Raw genomic sequence first — 14,357 nt, forward strand, 5'->3', positions numbered from 1 at the left:
TGCACTGGAGAAACTTATTACCGATCATGAGAAAGGTACGTTAAAATACTGTAATTACCGTTGAGTTTAAAGTGGAAATTTGCATCATAAAAGCCAGACCTACTGTCAGGCTGTTCACGCAGCATCACACCGCTGTCTCAGAAGCAGGCCGTGGGGGCCCTTGTGAGCACAGGCTTCCCCTGCATGAGGGGCGGCGGTGTAGGAATCCCCGGCTTTGGTCCCCACAGCCTGTCTCACATTGTTCTCTATTAAAGCAGGGCTTTGGGGGAGGAACATTACAAAAAGGACTCTTTAAATGCTATATTTTGAAAATGCTATTTTCTATAGAGTTTAGTAATTGTAATAAAGTAAGCATAGGCAACGTGATCATTGGACCTACAAAAACCAGACATTACCACAAAAAAATAGACCTGGAGTGTGTCTCTGCTGTTCACTAAAAGCCTAGGTTCATTTTGAAAGAGAGGCATGGGGTGGAGTTCTTTTATTGACTCCATCCTAAGAGTGCATATCTGCGCCTTCGCCCAGATGATCGGGTGCTGCCTGTAACCCTCACACAAGACTTTCAGGCACTGTGGGGCTTAATGGGTCTGGGAAAAGCTTTGTTACATAACAGAGTATTTGAAAATGTCGTGACAAGTGCATGGGTTTTTTTTTTCTCCTACCTAAAAATCACATTGACAACTTTTCTATTACCTGTAAAAAATAAAAAAGGCAAATTTACACATTTTTCATATTAGTTACCTACAGAGTGTTTATGTTGTTTGTCAGTGAATATCAATTCAACATTTTGTTGGTCGGTATTAAGGCTGGAGGTAACCTTAAGGACGTAAAGAAAGCTGCTAATACTGCTGGATTTCCTCACATAAGAATCCCCATGCTGCCCTTGATTTGGTCTTAACTGTTTTCAGTTCTAGTCTTAATTGACCAGTTTTTCCATCTATAAGATAGGCTAACAGTTAACAAAAATTTTTTTAATGTTTATTTATTTTTGAGAGAGAGACAGACTGCGAACAGGGGAGGGGCAGAGAGAGAGGGAGACACAGAATCGGAAGCAGGCTCCAGGCTCTGAGCTGTCAGCACAGAGCCCCACATGGGGCTCGAACCCACGAACCGTGAGCCCATGCCCTGAGCCGAAGTTAGACACTTAACTGACTGAGTCACCCAGGTGCCCCAAGCTAACAATTATTTTTAAAAGGTCTGACTTACCTGGTTTTGCTGTCCTTGGATATGAAACGGTATACTGACTGATGGAGGAAGTTGGCTTGGAAATTAGTATCTTGTTTTTAGATGTTCACCAAGTACTTGGACTATCTCCACAGCATATTTTCAGTGACTGTAAAATTTATGTAATGCGGAAAAAAGTTCCTTCTGTTCATTAGTAACTGGGTTTTTGAACTTCCATTTGTGGCTCTTGTTTAGCCCCTGTTTACTTGCAGTATCATTAATAGCTGTTTCTCTTTTACCCCTAAGGACCTTTCCTTAAAGGCATTGTGAGTTGAAAGAATTAAGTACTGATTCTCTGATGAGTACAGTGTGTGTTTCTATCTGGTTGGTTACCTCTTTCTGGGTATTACTGTGTTAGAACTTGTTCCCCCTTTCCTTCTATCTGAATCTAGCCATTTCAGATTGTTCCCTAGATGTTCTTAGACTCCAAAGGGATGGGACTGAAATAGTCTTTCATGATAAGCAGTTTTCAAAAGTCTGTTGGCTCTTAGAGACATGTAGGAGTGATGTGGAAAGTCACTGGAGACTTACTCTGGCTTTTGAGAGAACGTCAAGGAGTGGTACATTGCTCTTCCAGAAAAATAAGGAGTAGAATAGCTGCTTAGAAGCTTCTTGCTTGGCAAAAGGGGAGAGGTGTTGACAGAATCTGTACCGTCACACAATTTACTGCAGTTCTATTTCACAAGTTTAAGAGTTGGGACACTTTTTTTTGTCATTTGCTTCTAATAAGTACACTATCCAGGAGGTCAAGGTCAAAACGGCACTAAGTGTGAGTTACTGATGGGTTCTTGTACATGTCAGATGGCTAACGAAAATAAGATAAGAGAAGGATTTTAAGTCTGTGTGTCACAGGAGGAACTTTGTGAAATGTTCCTAGAACCTTTTGTTCTACTTACAGAATTTTAATTATGAAACTATTTTTCCTTTTAGCTTCCTTCTTGTTTATTATTCATAAATTGTGCTTTAGGAATGAGTGGATGAGCTGAAATGTACCTGCTCAGGGCATTTTCAGATCCCTCAGTAATGTTAAGAGGTATTAGGGTGTTTGTCAGTTGGGGGTATAAACTAAGACGCTGAGTCATGCTCATCTGTATTCCAAGATCACACGTTTCCTGGTAAGTCATGTTTGATAAGCTCTCTCTGAAGAGTCACCTAGGGGCTTCACCCAGAGATTCTGATTCAGAAGGTGGGGGGCAGAGTTTAGGAAGCTCCATATTTTAGAACGTCCCCCCCCCCCCAAACAATTCTCATGTGCAGCCACGTTTGAAAACCTCTGTCCTGGTCACTCTGAAAACATCATCTGGATGGTTTCTAAATAAGAGAATTTGAATCCAAGTTGTAGTCCATAGGGAACAAGTGGAGAAGGAGTCATACAATCCATAGGCTAATAATTAGAGGAAACGTTTGTAAGTGTACGTTAATGTGACCTATAAAAAATTCACTTCTCACTGTATCAGTAGTGTGAAATACTCTGTTCTGATTTGCTGTTCAAGGGAGACTTGCTATAAAAATGAATTGGCAATCTGTGGGACCCAGAGGGCAAACATATTGACTCAGTTTGGACCAAGGCCAGAACTGCGGTAGATGTTAACATCAAAAGTCTTGTGAAAAGTGACAGTCACTACATACAGTTGTGTTGAGAATGGAGTCCAAGTATTGTCTGTCCGCACACAATCCTGGAACTAGCGTGTGAAATCTGTACTGTAGACTCTTCTTTACACCGTTTCCTTCTCTAAGATTGTTTTACCATTTCCATTTGTAAAGCCCACAGGTCTTAAGGGTTGTAACTGGATGGTGGTTCTAATTTTTGTTTGAAACTTGGCCATTTGACTTGGAAAAGTCACAAAGTATTTGAGTTTATTTTTATGGTGAAAAGTGGCTCTTGTCAAAGCTTTTTCCTGTACTTTGCTTTCAAACAAAGGTTTACAGGCCATTAGTCCATAATGTGAATTAACCCCATTTGGTACTTTTCCTTACCTTTAAAATGCTAAAGGACTGTTATTCACTTTGGTGAAGTGTTTACTGCATATTCACTGTAACTACATGACATTTTAAAAAATCTTATTTCTGTAGGACTTTGCCATTATTATTGTAACTGCTCCAGAATGTACACAGATGGCATAATAGATCCAGAGAAAGTTTTAGAGGAACATAGTGGCAATAGATGAGGTAAAACTCCCATTTCCACCATGGCATCACTAAATGGTCCCATTTGACTGCCTCATCCCATGGGGCCTTGACCTGAGTGGGGATAAGTGGAACCGTTTGGGGGAGACGTGAATTCATTCACATCTTGTCCCAATTGTCTAAATTAAGTTTGCTTAAAAATGCGAGAACATGGGGCACCCGGGTGGCTCAGTTGGTTAAGTGTCCAACTTCGGCTCAGGTCATGATCTCACAGTTCGTGGGTTCAAGCCCCGTATCGGGCTCTGTGCTGACAGCCTGGAGCCTGCTTCGGATTCTGTGTCTCCCTCTCTATCTGCCCCTCCCCCACTCGCACTCTGCCTCTGTCTCAAAAATAAATAAACATTTAAAAAAATTAAAAACAAAATGCGAGAACAGAGAGAGTCTCTTAGTTTTCTCACCTGAGCTTTTTTATTTCGTTTATTCAGCAATGGTAAAAACAGTACGTAAATATTTTCCTTTATGTGCTGAGGGCCATCCCCGATGTCAAAGGAACTAAGATGGCCAATGTTCCCTGCCCTGGAGGAGCTTAGAGTCCATTGTAGACAGATTCAGCAGCAAAGTATGATAAACTCCCAATCTGGCCAGATTAGGATTATTACAGAAGCAAAGGACGGGAGCCACTACTTGGCCTTTGTTTTTGGTAGATTCATTGTTAAGGGAGTTTTAGCTTCACAGCAAAATTGAACGGAAGGTACAGAGATTTCCCATGTATGTACCCACTGCTCCCACACATGCACAGCCTCCCTCATCGTCAACATCCCCCACCAAAGTGGCACATTTGTTACAACTGATGAAGCTGCACCGACACAGCATTATCGTCTACCTTAGGGTTCACTCATGGTGTTGGACATTGGTTGGACAAATCTGTGACGTGTGTCCGCCATTATAGTATCCTAGTGTAATTTCGCTGCTCCTCAATCCTCTGTGCTCACCCTCATCGTCCCTCCCTCCCCACTAACCCCTGGCAAGCACTGATCTTTTTGCTGTCTTTATAGTTTTCAATTTGCAGAACGTCATGTATTTGGAATCATAGAGTATGTAGCCTTTTCGGATTGACTTCTTCCACTTAGTAAGATGCATTTTAAGTTTCCTCTGTGTCTTTTCATGACTTGATAGTTCATTTTTTAGTGCTGGATAATACTCCTTTATTTGGATGTACCACATTTTACATATCGATTCACCTACTGAGGGACACTTTGGTTTCCAAGTTTTGGCAGTTCTGAGTAAAGCTGTTATAAACATTCGTATGCAGGTTTTTATGTGGACATAAGTTTTCAATTTCTTTGGATAAATCCTAAATGCCAGGGAGCATGATTGCCGGCTTATATGGTAAGAGCATGTTTAGTTTTGTAAGAAACTGACTTCCAGAGTGGCTCTACCATTTTGCATTCCCACTACCAGTAAATGAGAGTTCCTGCTGCTCCACATCCTCACCAACATTTGGTATTGTCAGTGTTCGGGGTTTTGGCCAAGCTAATAGATGTGTAGTGGTATCTCATTGTTGCAAGTTGCATTTCCCTGATGACATATGATATGGGGCGTCTTTTCATATGCTTATTTGCCATTTGTGTATCTTCTTTGATGAGGTGTCTTTGGCTCACTTTTTAATTAAGTTGCTTGTTTTTTATTGTTGTGTTTTAAGGGTTCTTTGTATATTTCAGATAATGGTCCTTTATCAGATACGTCTTTTGCAAATATTTGCTCCCCTCGTGTGACTTTTCGTTTCATTCTCTTGAGCACTAATTGCCTTTTCACGTTAGTGTTTGAAGAGCAAAATAAAACTTTTTTTCTGTTTCTCTGCTCTTCCGGGATGCTTATCTTCTCTCACTCTCTGTCAGCTATTTGTAATAGGATGCTGTATTAGTCTGCAACGCCTGCCGTAACAAGGTACCACAGACTGGGTGGCATAAACACAAATGTATTTCCTGCCAGTCCTGGAGGCTAGAATCCTGAAATCAAGGTGTCAGCAGGCTTGTTTTTTTCTGAGGCCTCTCTCTCTGGTTTGTAGATGGCCATCTTCTCCCTGTCTTCGCGTGGTCTTCCCTCTGTATGTATCTGTGTCCTAATCTCCTTTTCTTAAACGGCCAGTCCTCTTGGCTTAGGGCCCACCCGGGTGACTTCATTTTAACATAATTGCCTCGTTAAAGGCCTTGTCTCCAAATATAGTCATATTTTCAGGTACTGGGTGTTAGGATTTTGAACTCCCCCTCCCAGTTTATTTGGCGGGGGGGGGGGGGGGGGGAGCACAATTCAGCCAGTAATGGATGACCTTCTTGGTGAATTTTTCCATAAATCCCTTTCAATCTGTTGGGTTTGTCTCTGTCAGAATTGAAACACCAGGATTTAGGACTCTGTTGAAGAAAGGAATTGGAGCTAAGTATAAAGGGTTAGCACCAAGAAGCTGCTGTGACCGTAACCTTATGAAAAGGCTTCTTTAGGGAAGCCCAGTTTCTCAATGGAGTCTCTTTAGGCCTAGAAGGACCGTTCTTCAGGTCACCCCTGTTTCTTGCCAAGGGATGTGGGCGGCCACAGCCTTTCAGGGTTGCTTTTCTCCTCTCTCCTGTCAGCCAGGTGAAATCTCACATGCATTTACCCTCTCATGGTCCTCTCATGACAGCCCTGTGAGGTGACCATGGGTCGTCCTCCATTACACTGATGAAGAAACTGACTTCTGTAAAGCAAGCTTCGTTCCTTCACATTCCCACAGCACCCTTTAAGTGCCCTTCTCACAGGACTTGCCCTGAATTGTTTTGACTTTCTCTTTCGCTGAGTTCATTGAGGCAGAAGGTCGTCTCTTGCTTACCTCACTTTGCACACTGGAGCCAGCTCACTAAATTTATGTTGAATGAATTCTTAGTAGAAAATAAGACCACACAAGGAGTTTCAAGGGTTTTGGAGCGGTTAGTCCTCGGAAGCAATTCTGTCCATAAATAGAGGGTAGTTAGTGTGCATTAAAAATTCTAGATCCTCCTATAGTGCTTGGCTTGACTCAGGTGTGCCATAAATTAATGTAACTGAAGTTCCTTGACATTTCCAGATTTCATATCTGTCGTTCAGCTCTTTGCAAGTTTTGCTGAAGACAAGTGACACTGTAGCTCTCGTTTTGCTGATGACAAAAGAATTTTGATGACAAAATCAAAAGAATATCAAGTCACTTAACTAGTGAGTGAACCAGACTGACTGTTCCCTCGCCCACACTGCCACAGGGTCCTGTTCTTTGCTCACCCTCAACTAAATAGTTAGATTTATGAAGTGTAGTAATAATTGTATTACTTCACAGAGAATGGACACCCAAAAGAGAGACAACAGCTAGTACTGAAAAGTGAAGGAATCTAAAGAAGTGATGTAGGTTTTTTTAGTGAGAAAATTAGAGTTTTATGGAAGAAATTACATGCTTTGCTGTCTTTGGGAGTTTGGAGATTTCTCAGGGTCCCCTTTCAATGTTAAGAACTTCCCTTATTTTCCCAAACTTTGAAAGCAGAAGAGTTTTATCATTGCTGGAAGTACAGAAATAAAAGTAGCAAAGAGCCCCTGGAGTCCTCTCTAAGCCATTCGTGGTTCGAGAATTTACTTTGTTAAATCCTAGCAAGGCATTGAAAAGAAGCCTGTGTCAGAGAGACTGGTCCAGTTCTTATATCACTTTTTAAATTTATTTTTTATTATTTTTTATTGTTTTATTTACTTTTGAGAGAGAGAGCATGAGCAGGGGAGGGGCAGAGAGAGAGGGAGAGAGAGAACCTGTAGTGGGCTCTGTGCTGACAGCAGAGAGCCCGATGCAGGACTTGAACCCATGAACTGTGAGATCATGACCTGAGGTGAAGTCAGACGCTCAAGCAACTGAGCCACCCAGGTGCCCCTTTTGTCACTTTTTTAAGTCCGTGGGTTATCCTCCTGAAAATATTCTTGTCACATTTTAGAAATGAGCCTTTCTGGGGCACCTGGGTGGCTCAGTCAGTTGAGCATCTGACTTTGGCTCAGGTCATAATCTCATGGTCTGTGAGTTTGAGCCCCGCATCGGGCTCTGTGCTGATAGCACAGAGCCTGGAGCCTGCTTCAGATCCCGTGTCTCCCTCTCTCTCTTCCCTTCCCCCGTTCACGCTCTGTCTCTATCTCTCTCTCTCAAAAATCAATAAGCTTTAAAAAAAAAAAAAAAAAAAAGAAATGAGCCTTTTTTCTGTTTTTAACAGGTGAAGCACACAGAACAATTCACTCCTACCAGGTACATGCAAAAGTAAAGGTAGAAGTTTGTTTAAGCTCCCATTCGCCCTCTTTTAAATTATATTTTTTGTAATTGTGAAAAACACTTTTTTATAAAAATAGATTTTGAAATGGGTAACTTACAAACTCCATTTTCCTTTTGTTTCATTTTCTTACAAATAAAAAATGACCTGGGGCACCCGGGTGGATCAATCAGTTAAGTGTCCAACTTTGGCTCAGCTTATGATCTCATGGCTTGTGAGTTCGAGCCCTGCATTGGGCTCTCTGCTGTCAGCACAGAGCTCGCTTCAGATCCTCTGTCCCCCTCTCTTTCTGCCCCTCCCCCACTCACAGTCTCTTCCTCTCTCTCAAAAATAAACATTAAAAAAAAAAATGAGCCACGTTTTGTTTTGTTTTTTTAAACTATTCTTTTAATTAATTTAAGTGAACTTTTATCTTAGGAAACTAATGTGGCAATTCACAACCTAGTTAGCTGTTTATGAGTAGGGGGTGATTGTAGAAGCACTTAAAAATTTTGATAATAGAAAAAGTGGCCCATAGAACCCTGACTTTCTGAGGGGGGTTGTTGCTGATGTTACTAGACATTACATAGTTTTAATCTTTAATGATTTAGGGAAACACTAACAATATCATGTTTAAGTCCAACAGTATGTAGCCATTATGATACTAATTTGTTGTTTGTATGCAAGGTGGAAAAATTACTAAGAAACACTGGAGTTGTTTACAGTTGTCATCTCTACGTGGATTGTAGGTAATGTTTATTTTCTCCTTTATACTTGTATATACGTTCTAAATTATATCATCTGAGCATGTACTGCTTTTATAGCAAGAAGCAAATTATAAAGTCTGAAATTTTACAAATATTTTACAGAACTTGAAATAATTATTGCACTGATTTAGCAGTTGAGGGAGAAAATAACCTACAGAAGAACCCAAATCAGCTTGTTCTCTGTTCATTTGTTTCCCAAGTCAAACCGAAGACCCTGTTACTCAAAATGTGATCAGTATACCAGCAGCATAGGCATCACCTGGAACCTTGTTAGAAATGCAAAATATCAGGTCCTCCGCAGACCTTCTGCCACAGCATCTGCATTTTAACAAGATTCCCAGGTGATTCCTAGGCATATTAAACTTTGAGAAGCACTGATTCAAGTCGCTGGGAACAACTAAAGCCTACTTCCTTTTTATTCATCCATTGATTAGGGCCATCCTTTTGGCAAAATTTTCAAATGACAAGTATGCAAACTTCCTTCCAAGAAGGCCTACCCAGGTTTCAGGTAGAATTGGTATGACAGCCTGGTCTTTTGAAATACATTTTATAATTAAGCTTCAAAATATAGCGCCCCCCCCCCCGCCCCAGGGCAAGGGGGGGTGGGGGCAAGAAAGCATGAGTTCTTCCACTTTGTTTCTTACCTAAGTGAGAAGAAAAGTAAAGGAGAAGTAAACCAAGGTTTTGAAAATGGCTTGCTTGCAGCTTCTCAAGATCAGTGGCTTACAAGGAAAGAACTAGAATGCAGTCCTACCCCCACTTCGTGTAAGCGCCGCTCTGTATGTGCCCGAAGTTTTACCCAGTCACCGCATTCTTGGCCTCATTACAACATTGATCTAGCACCTTTGGAAAGACTTCAGGGCATTGAACTAGAATTTTTTTGACTTGAAAAACAAGATTCCATTTCTTATATTTTGCGACTAAAAGGTTTACTTGGGAATTTGCTTTTCCTTATGTTGCTGACTTTTCTATTTTTTATGCTCACTGCGAGAATGACAACATTGTTATTTTCCAATGGCAGCATGGAGCTTCAGACTGCTTTGTTTTTTCTCTCACAGTACTGCCTATTTTGTTTTTGCTTTGCTTTTTAACTAAAGATGACTTTGCAACGTGACAGGAAAGAAACTCCATTTCCCAGTGAATTGTCACCATAGTTGCTTTGCCCATAAGTGGAGGTGTCTTGTCTCTGTACATTTTCTGTCATCCTCTTCAGGATAGCTCAAGTACTATATGAATGTTGCCATATATTTGAGCAGCAAACTTCCGGATTCTAATAACGTTCCTTTTCTTTGAACGCATTTCTGTAAATATGCACTCCACTTTCACACGTTTATGTCCATATGGACTTACAGGCATGCTATGATAACAGATATGTTATTAGTTTTATAAAATCCTTTCCTTTTACATCTTTTCAATGGGCAGGCTTCTGGTCCCTTTTGTAGTCAAAGTACTGCAAAAATGAGGGGCGCCGTTGTTGCATCTCTGTGACAGTTCTGTTGTTGATGGTTCTCATTTGCAAAACGTATTGTCCTTTTTCTTAGTGCTGAGAGTAGGGAGAACCTGGTAAGATTTTTTTCATGTGCTTTTAAAACATATACTTCTATCAGCAATGAGAGAAAAAATATTAAACGATTTTCAGGCAGTTAGACCATAATATGAGCTAATCACTTTATTTTGAAGAAAAGTATTTTTAAACAGTTGAGCTAGCGAATTTACTTTTAAAATGTATTGTGCTTACACAGTAGATGGTTTTATTTCCATGATGTTTTTTACTACATAATTATACATCTTAATTACGTAATTACTATCATAATTATTATGTAATTGCATGTACTTCCACTAATTACAAAATCAGGAAGTGTAATTATCTAGTAAAAACTTTATGAAATTTCATGCACTAAAAATTATTTACAAGGCTACTGCAGTGGTCTCCTGGAAGGCTTCCCATGCTTAGTCTTAGTCCTGAGTTTAGAACTTGAACACACAGGCCAGGACAAGAAAGACAATTACAGACAGACCCAACACGAAACTGAGTATTGTGATAGAGGTAAGATGGCCTTTGTTTCTTAGGAGTTAAAGCCAGGGAACATTTTAATTTCCTTGTAATGATGCAGGTATAAAAATAGCATCTTATGGGGGCGCCTGGGTGGCGCAGTCGGTTAAGCGTCCGACTTCAGCCAGGTCACGATCTCGCGGTCCGTGAGTTCGAGCCCCGCGTCAGGCTCTGGGCTGATGGCTCGGAGCCTGGAGCCTGTTTCCGATTCTGTGTCTCCTTCTCTCTCTGCCCCTCCCCCGTTCATGCTCTGTCTCTCTCTGTCCCAAAAATAAATGAAAAACGTTGAAAAAAAAAAAAATTTTAAAAAAAAATAGCATCTTATGTTTGAGGTCGGTATCACAAAAACTGTCACCGGTAAGGACAGGTTTTTTCCTTCGGAAAGAATTGATTAATAGAACTGAGAATCAAGGAATTCAGATTACCGAACAGCCAGGCCTTCTATGATTCTATAATGTGAAAGGCGTGTTTAGCTGTCCTTCAAAGAAAAATAGTAATAGTACTGTTGTTATTATTTAAAATTATTTCTTTAGTTTGAAGAGGGCTTTTTTTTTTCCTAGTTGGTGTTTATATTTACTGAAATAGGAGAAAACATATCAAAAGACCATAATCTTTTTCTACCACTGCTTGATGTCAAAAGCAGCTTATGAGACGTAAACACATACGCACAAACATGTAACATCAGACCCTAAATAAAGACAGAAGGTTTAATTCAATAAAGCTATGATGGCTTTACCATTCAAAACGACATATAAATTGCACAGTGAAACAATAGTCATGACAGCAAATTAGATATGACATCTAAATTACACTACAAAGAGAAATCCCAGAACCATTTTTGGTCTGTAGGAGTCTATTTTAGCCCAGGTTTAAAACCCAGTCTAGAGACTGCTTTATTGTCTTAAGTAGGATAATGTTGTAGAAGACTAATTGGAGGTTGGTTGAATTAATTGCAGATTAATTAGGAGGAAGGGCTTAGAATACTCATGGCAGAGAAGAGAGTAGATCCTTTAAGTGTCAAGATAGGATGTACTGTAAGTTTCGGGAGTATTAAATTATCAGTATTTGTGTAACATCTCTAAACTATTATAACATGACTTAAAGCACTTAGGGTTAGATATAGTTATACTAAACGTTCCCCTCAAAATTAGTGCTTTTCACTGGAAATGTATTGCAACAGCTACTTACAGTATAATAGTTTACTTCTTAAAAGAAGACTTCAACATTAAATAAAAGGTCTCTAGTCTTAGAAGCAGATGACATTTTTTTTCTTAAATCTTTCTAAAGAAGCACTCTGTGTTTTATCAGTTATTGACTTTGTGACCTTTTTATACCAGCTCAAATTTGTGATGAATGTGAGTTAAAAAAAAAAAAAAAGTCAGTGAAGAGATCAGAAAACAGCAGTCCCACTTACTTCAAATAAATTAGAGGATATATAGTCATCCAGAATTGCTTCATGCTCTCAGAGAAATTTGGGACTTAAGTAGATTTGGTCTGACTTGTGTTATTTTTAAATTGCACGCTCTTTTCCTCTTGGACATCTTCTTTGCTTATTTACCTAGCCCTGAATCTAATGCCTTCATCATTTCTTCCTTGCCTTAACTCGGTTGTGGTAACATTTCTTCTCAGAAGGGCTTACACTCCCTCCAGTGGGACAGGAATGGCCTCTGAGAGCATCTTCTTAGTCTCTTATTTGGGTTTTGGTTTTTACCAATTGCGTGTGCCATACCAGAACAGTCTTTAACAGCTAAAAGTTAAGTGGTTTTGCTTAGTCCTTACCTTTCTGACCACAGTGAAGATTTAATTTTTAAATCAACTTAATGCTTAAATTGACTGGGTGGTTTTGTTATGCTTTGCTTCCCTGAAACTGGCATATGTTTTCATGACCCTCTGTCGTTCTTTAAAATTTTCATAATTGTCTAAAGGAAGCAACCCTAACTTTGGAAATTTAACTGTGCCCTTGTGATGGCTTTAGTTACCCAGTAGCCCCACGCCCAGATCTGGTGTTGATTTGCACATGATTAGTCAGTGCTCATGTATTATTTTATGCTGTACTATCATGTCCATATAATAGGTGCTACCCCTCAAATACAGGGAAAACCAATCATCACTTTGACTCATTCTTAGACAAGTCCTTCCTGTAGTTGTTACACATTTATTCACATCCATCAGCATTCTCTTACCTTGTGGCTGATAGGACAGTGGCTAGACAGAATTAATAGCTGGTCACTAAGCCCAATTGAATTAACACCGATTTCATTCTCCTTAGGTCAAGGCCCTGGGAAATCTTTTTCCCCCCTTGGTCTGTGAGCCCTGCTAGTCTTAGCACCATCCCTTAGAGCTTAAGGCTTAAACCAGCTGCGCTCACAAAAAGATTGGTTTGCTGGCTAATTTTAGACACTGGTGTGCTTTGCTTGTTTTAAGAAATTATTGTAAAAACCGGACTCACAAATAAGATCATAAACCCAGGTCTGTGTATAAGTCTGGTTTTCTCGGTTTCTCTCTCCTTCGCACCCCCCCCCCCCAAAGTTCATTCAGTAAATGTTGGGTCTCTACCTTGTGTGATATGTAAAGGGCACAAGTGTAAGACCAGGGTCCTGCTTTAGAGGTAATAATACTTGTGATCCTTTTCTTATTCATGTATTCGCCCTCTAAACATCTACTTTTTGTAGAGCTTTACTTGTTATGGAGAACTTTCACATCCCTTATTTTTACCTTTCCCATTAGATAGGATAGTTGACAATTTTTCCAATGAGAAAACAACCTCAAATTAATGACATGACCCTCCTGAGGTAGCAAAGCTGAGGAGTGTGAGAGCCCACTGTTCTTTCTGCTGGGTCACAGCTGCCCTATTCTCAGTCTAGGTGAGAAACTTCAGCCTGAAGGCAAATGACTACTCCATGGGAGTGGTCAGGAAAGGTTCCGGGAGGAGATGGAACGTGACCTCAGCCTCAAAGAGTGGGTGACAGTAACACCCACAGATGTAGGCATGTATTTGGAGACTAAGTTTTGTATTTCTTGCTTTTCTTTAAATACTCTATTGCTTACCCTGCTTTTATATATTAAAGAATATCGTTTGACAAATGCATGATGATTTTAAAACATATCTACATTGGAGATTTGGTCAAAAAGTGTTGATTAAGGGGAGCCTGGGTGGCTCAGTCGGTTGAGTGTCCGACTCTTGATTTCGGCCCAGGTCACGATCTCACAGTTCATGAGATCGAGCCCCACAGCAGGCTCCACTCTATCAGCGTATATCTCTCCCCCCACCTCCAAGTTCGTTCTCTCTCTCCTTCTCAAAATAACGAAACTTTTTTTAAAAAGCACTTAGTAAGAGGCTGGTTTATGTGAAGCTTTAAGCTCAAGGCTGAAAGCTGGGAGGCTCTTATCTCTTCACTCCCCACTATAACCACTGGTGGTGCTCTGAAAGAAGCTGACTCCATCCTATAGGATACATCTGTCAGAAGTGTATCAAAATGTTTTCCTGTCTTAAATAATTTAACTCAGAATATAATAATGTAAGTATTTTGACATGAAAATGTTACATACTGTGATATATCCACTTATCTTAAAACAGATGTCTTTAACTTTGAAAGAAAGAGGTATGGTAAGACAAAACAAAATAGAAATAGGCATTAAAAGAGATGAATGACAAACTGAACTAGTTTTATTTAGAAGAGAAAACTAAAGTCCTATTAACATTATGACCATAGAATATAAAAATGTTTTACTTGAAGCGTGATTATTATTTATTTTTTTTTTTTTTACTATCATCATGGTGCACGTTTAGACACGTGCAGGACCTGTTCGTAAAGGACGTGTTTGCTGCTGAAATTCCTATTTTATTGGTGTATTATATATTGTCTTACAAAAAATTTATAGATGCTAATAAGTCAGTAAAATCCA

The 14,357-nt window shown here is 39.9% G+C and overlaps 1 protein-coding gene across 2 annotated transcripts in view; it reads left to right on the plus strand.

Moving 5' to 3' along the window:
• POLA1 (DNA polymerase alpha 1, catalytic subunit) overlaps nt 1–14,357 on the plus strand; it is a 306,942-nt gene that overhangs the window by 236,099 nt on the left and 56,486 nt on the right. For both annotated transcript variants that reach the window (XM_058713648.1, XM_058713647.1), the window contains exon 36: nt 1–35. This exon is cut by the window's left edge and continues 62 nt beyond it. In XM_058713648.1, the coding sequence (XP_058569631.1) occupies nt 1–35 (35 nt within the window). The remainder of the gene's footprint in view (nt 36–14,357) is intronic.

Source organism: Neofelis nebulosa, chromosome X, assembly GCF_028018385.1.
Source record: "Neofelis nebulosa isolate mNeoNeb1 chromosome X, mNeoNeb1.pri, whole genome shotgun sequence".
In the NCBI taxonomy this organism is placed as follows: Eukaryota; Metazoa; Chordata; class Mammalia; order Carnivora; family Felidae; genus Neofelis; species Neofelis nebulosa.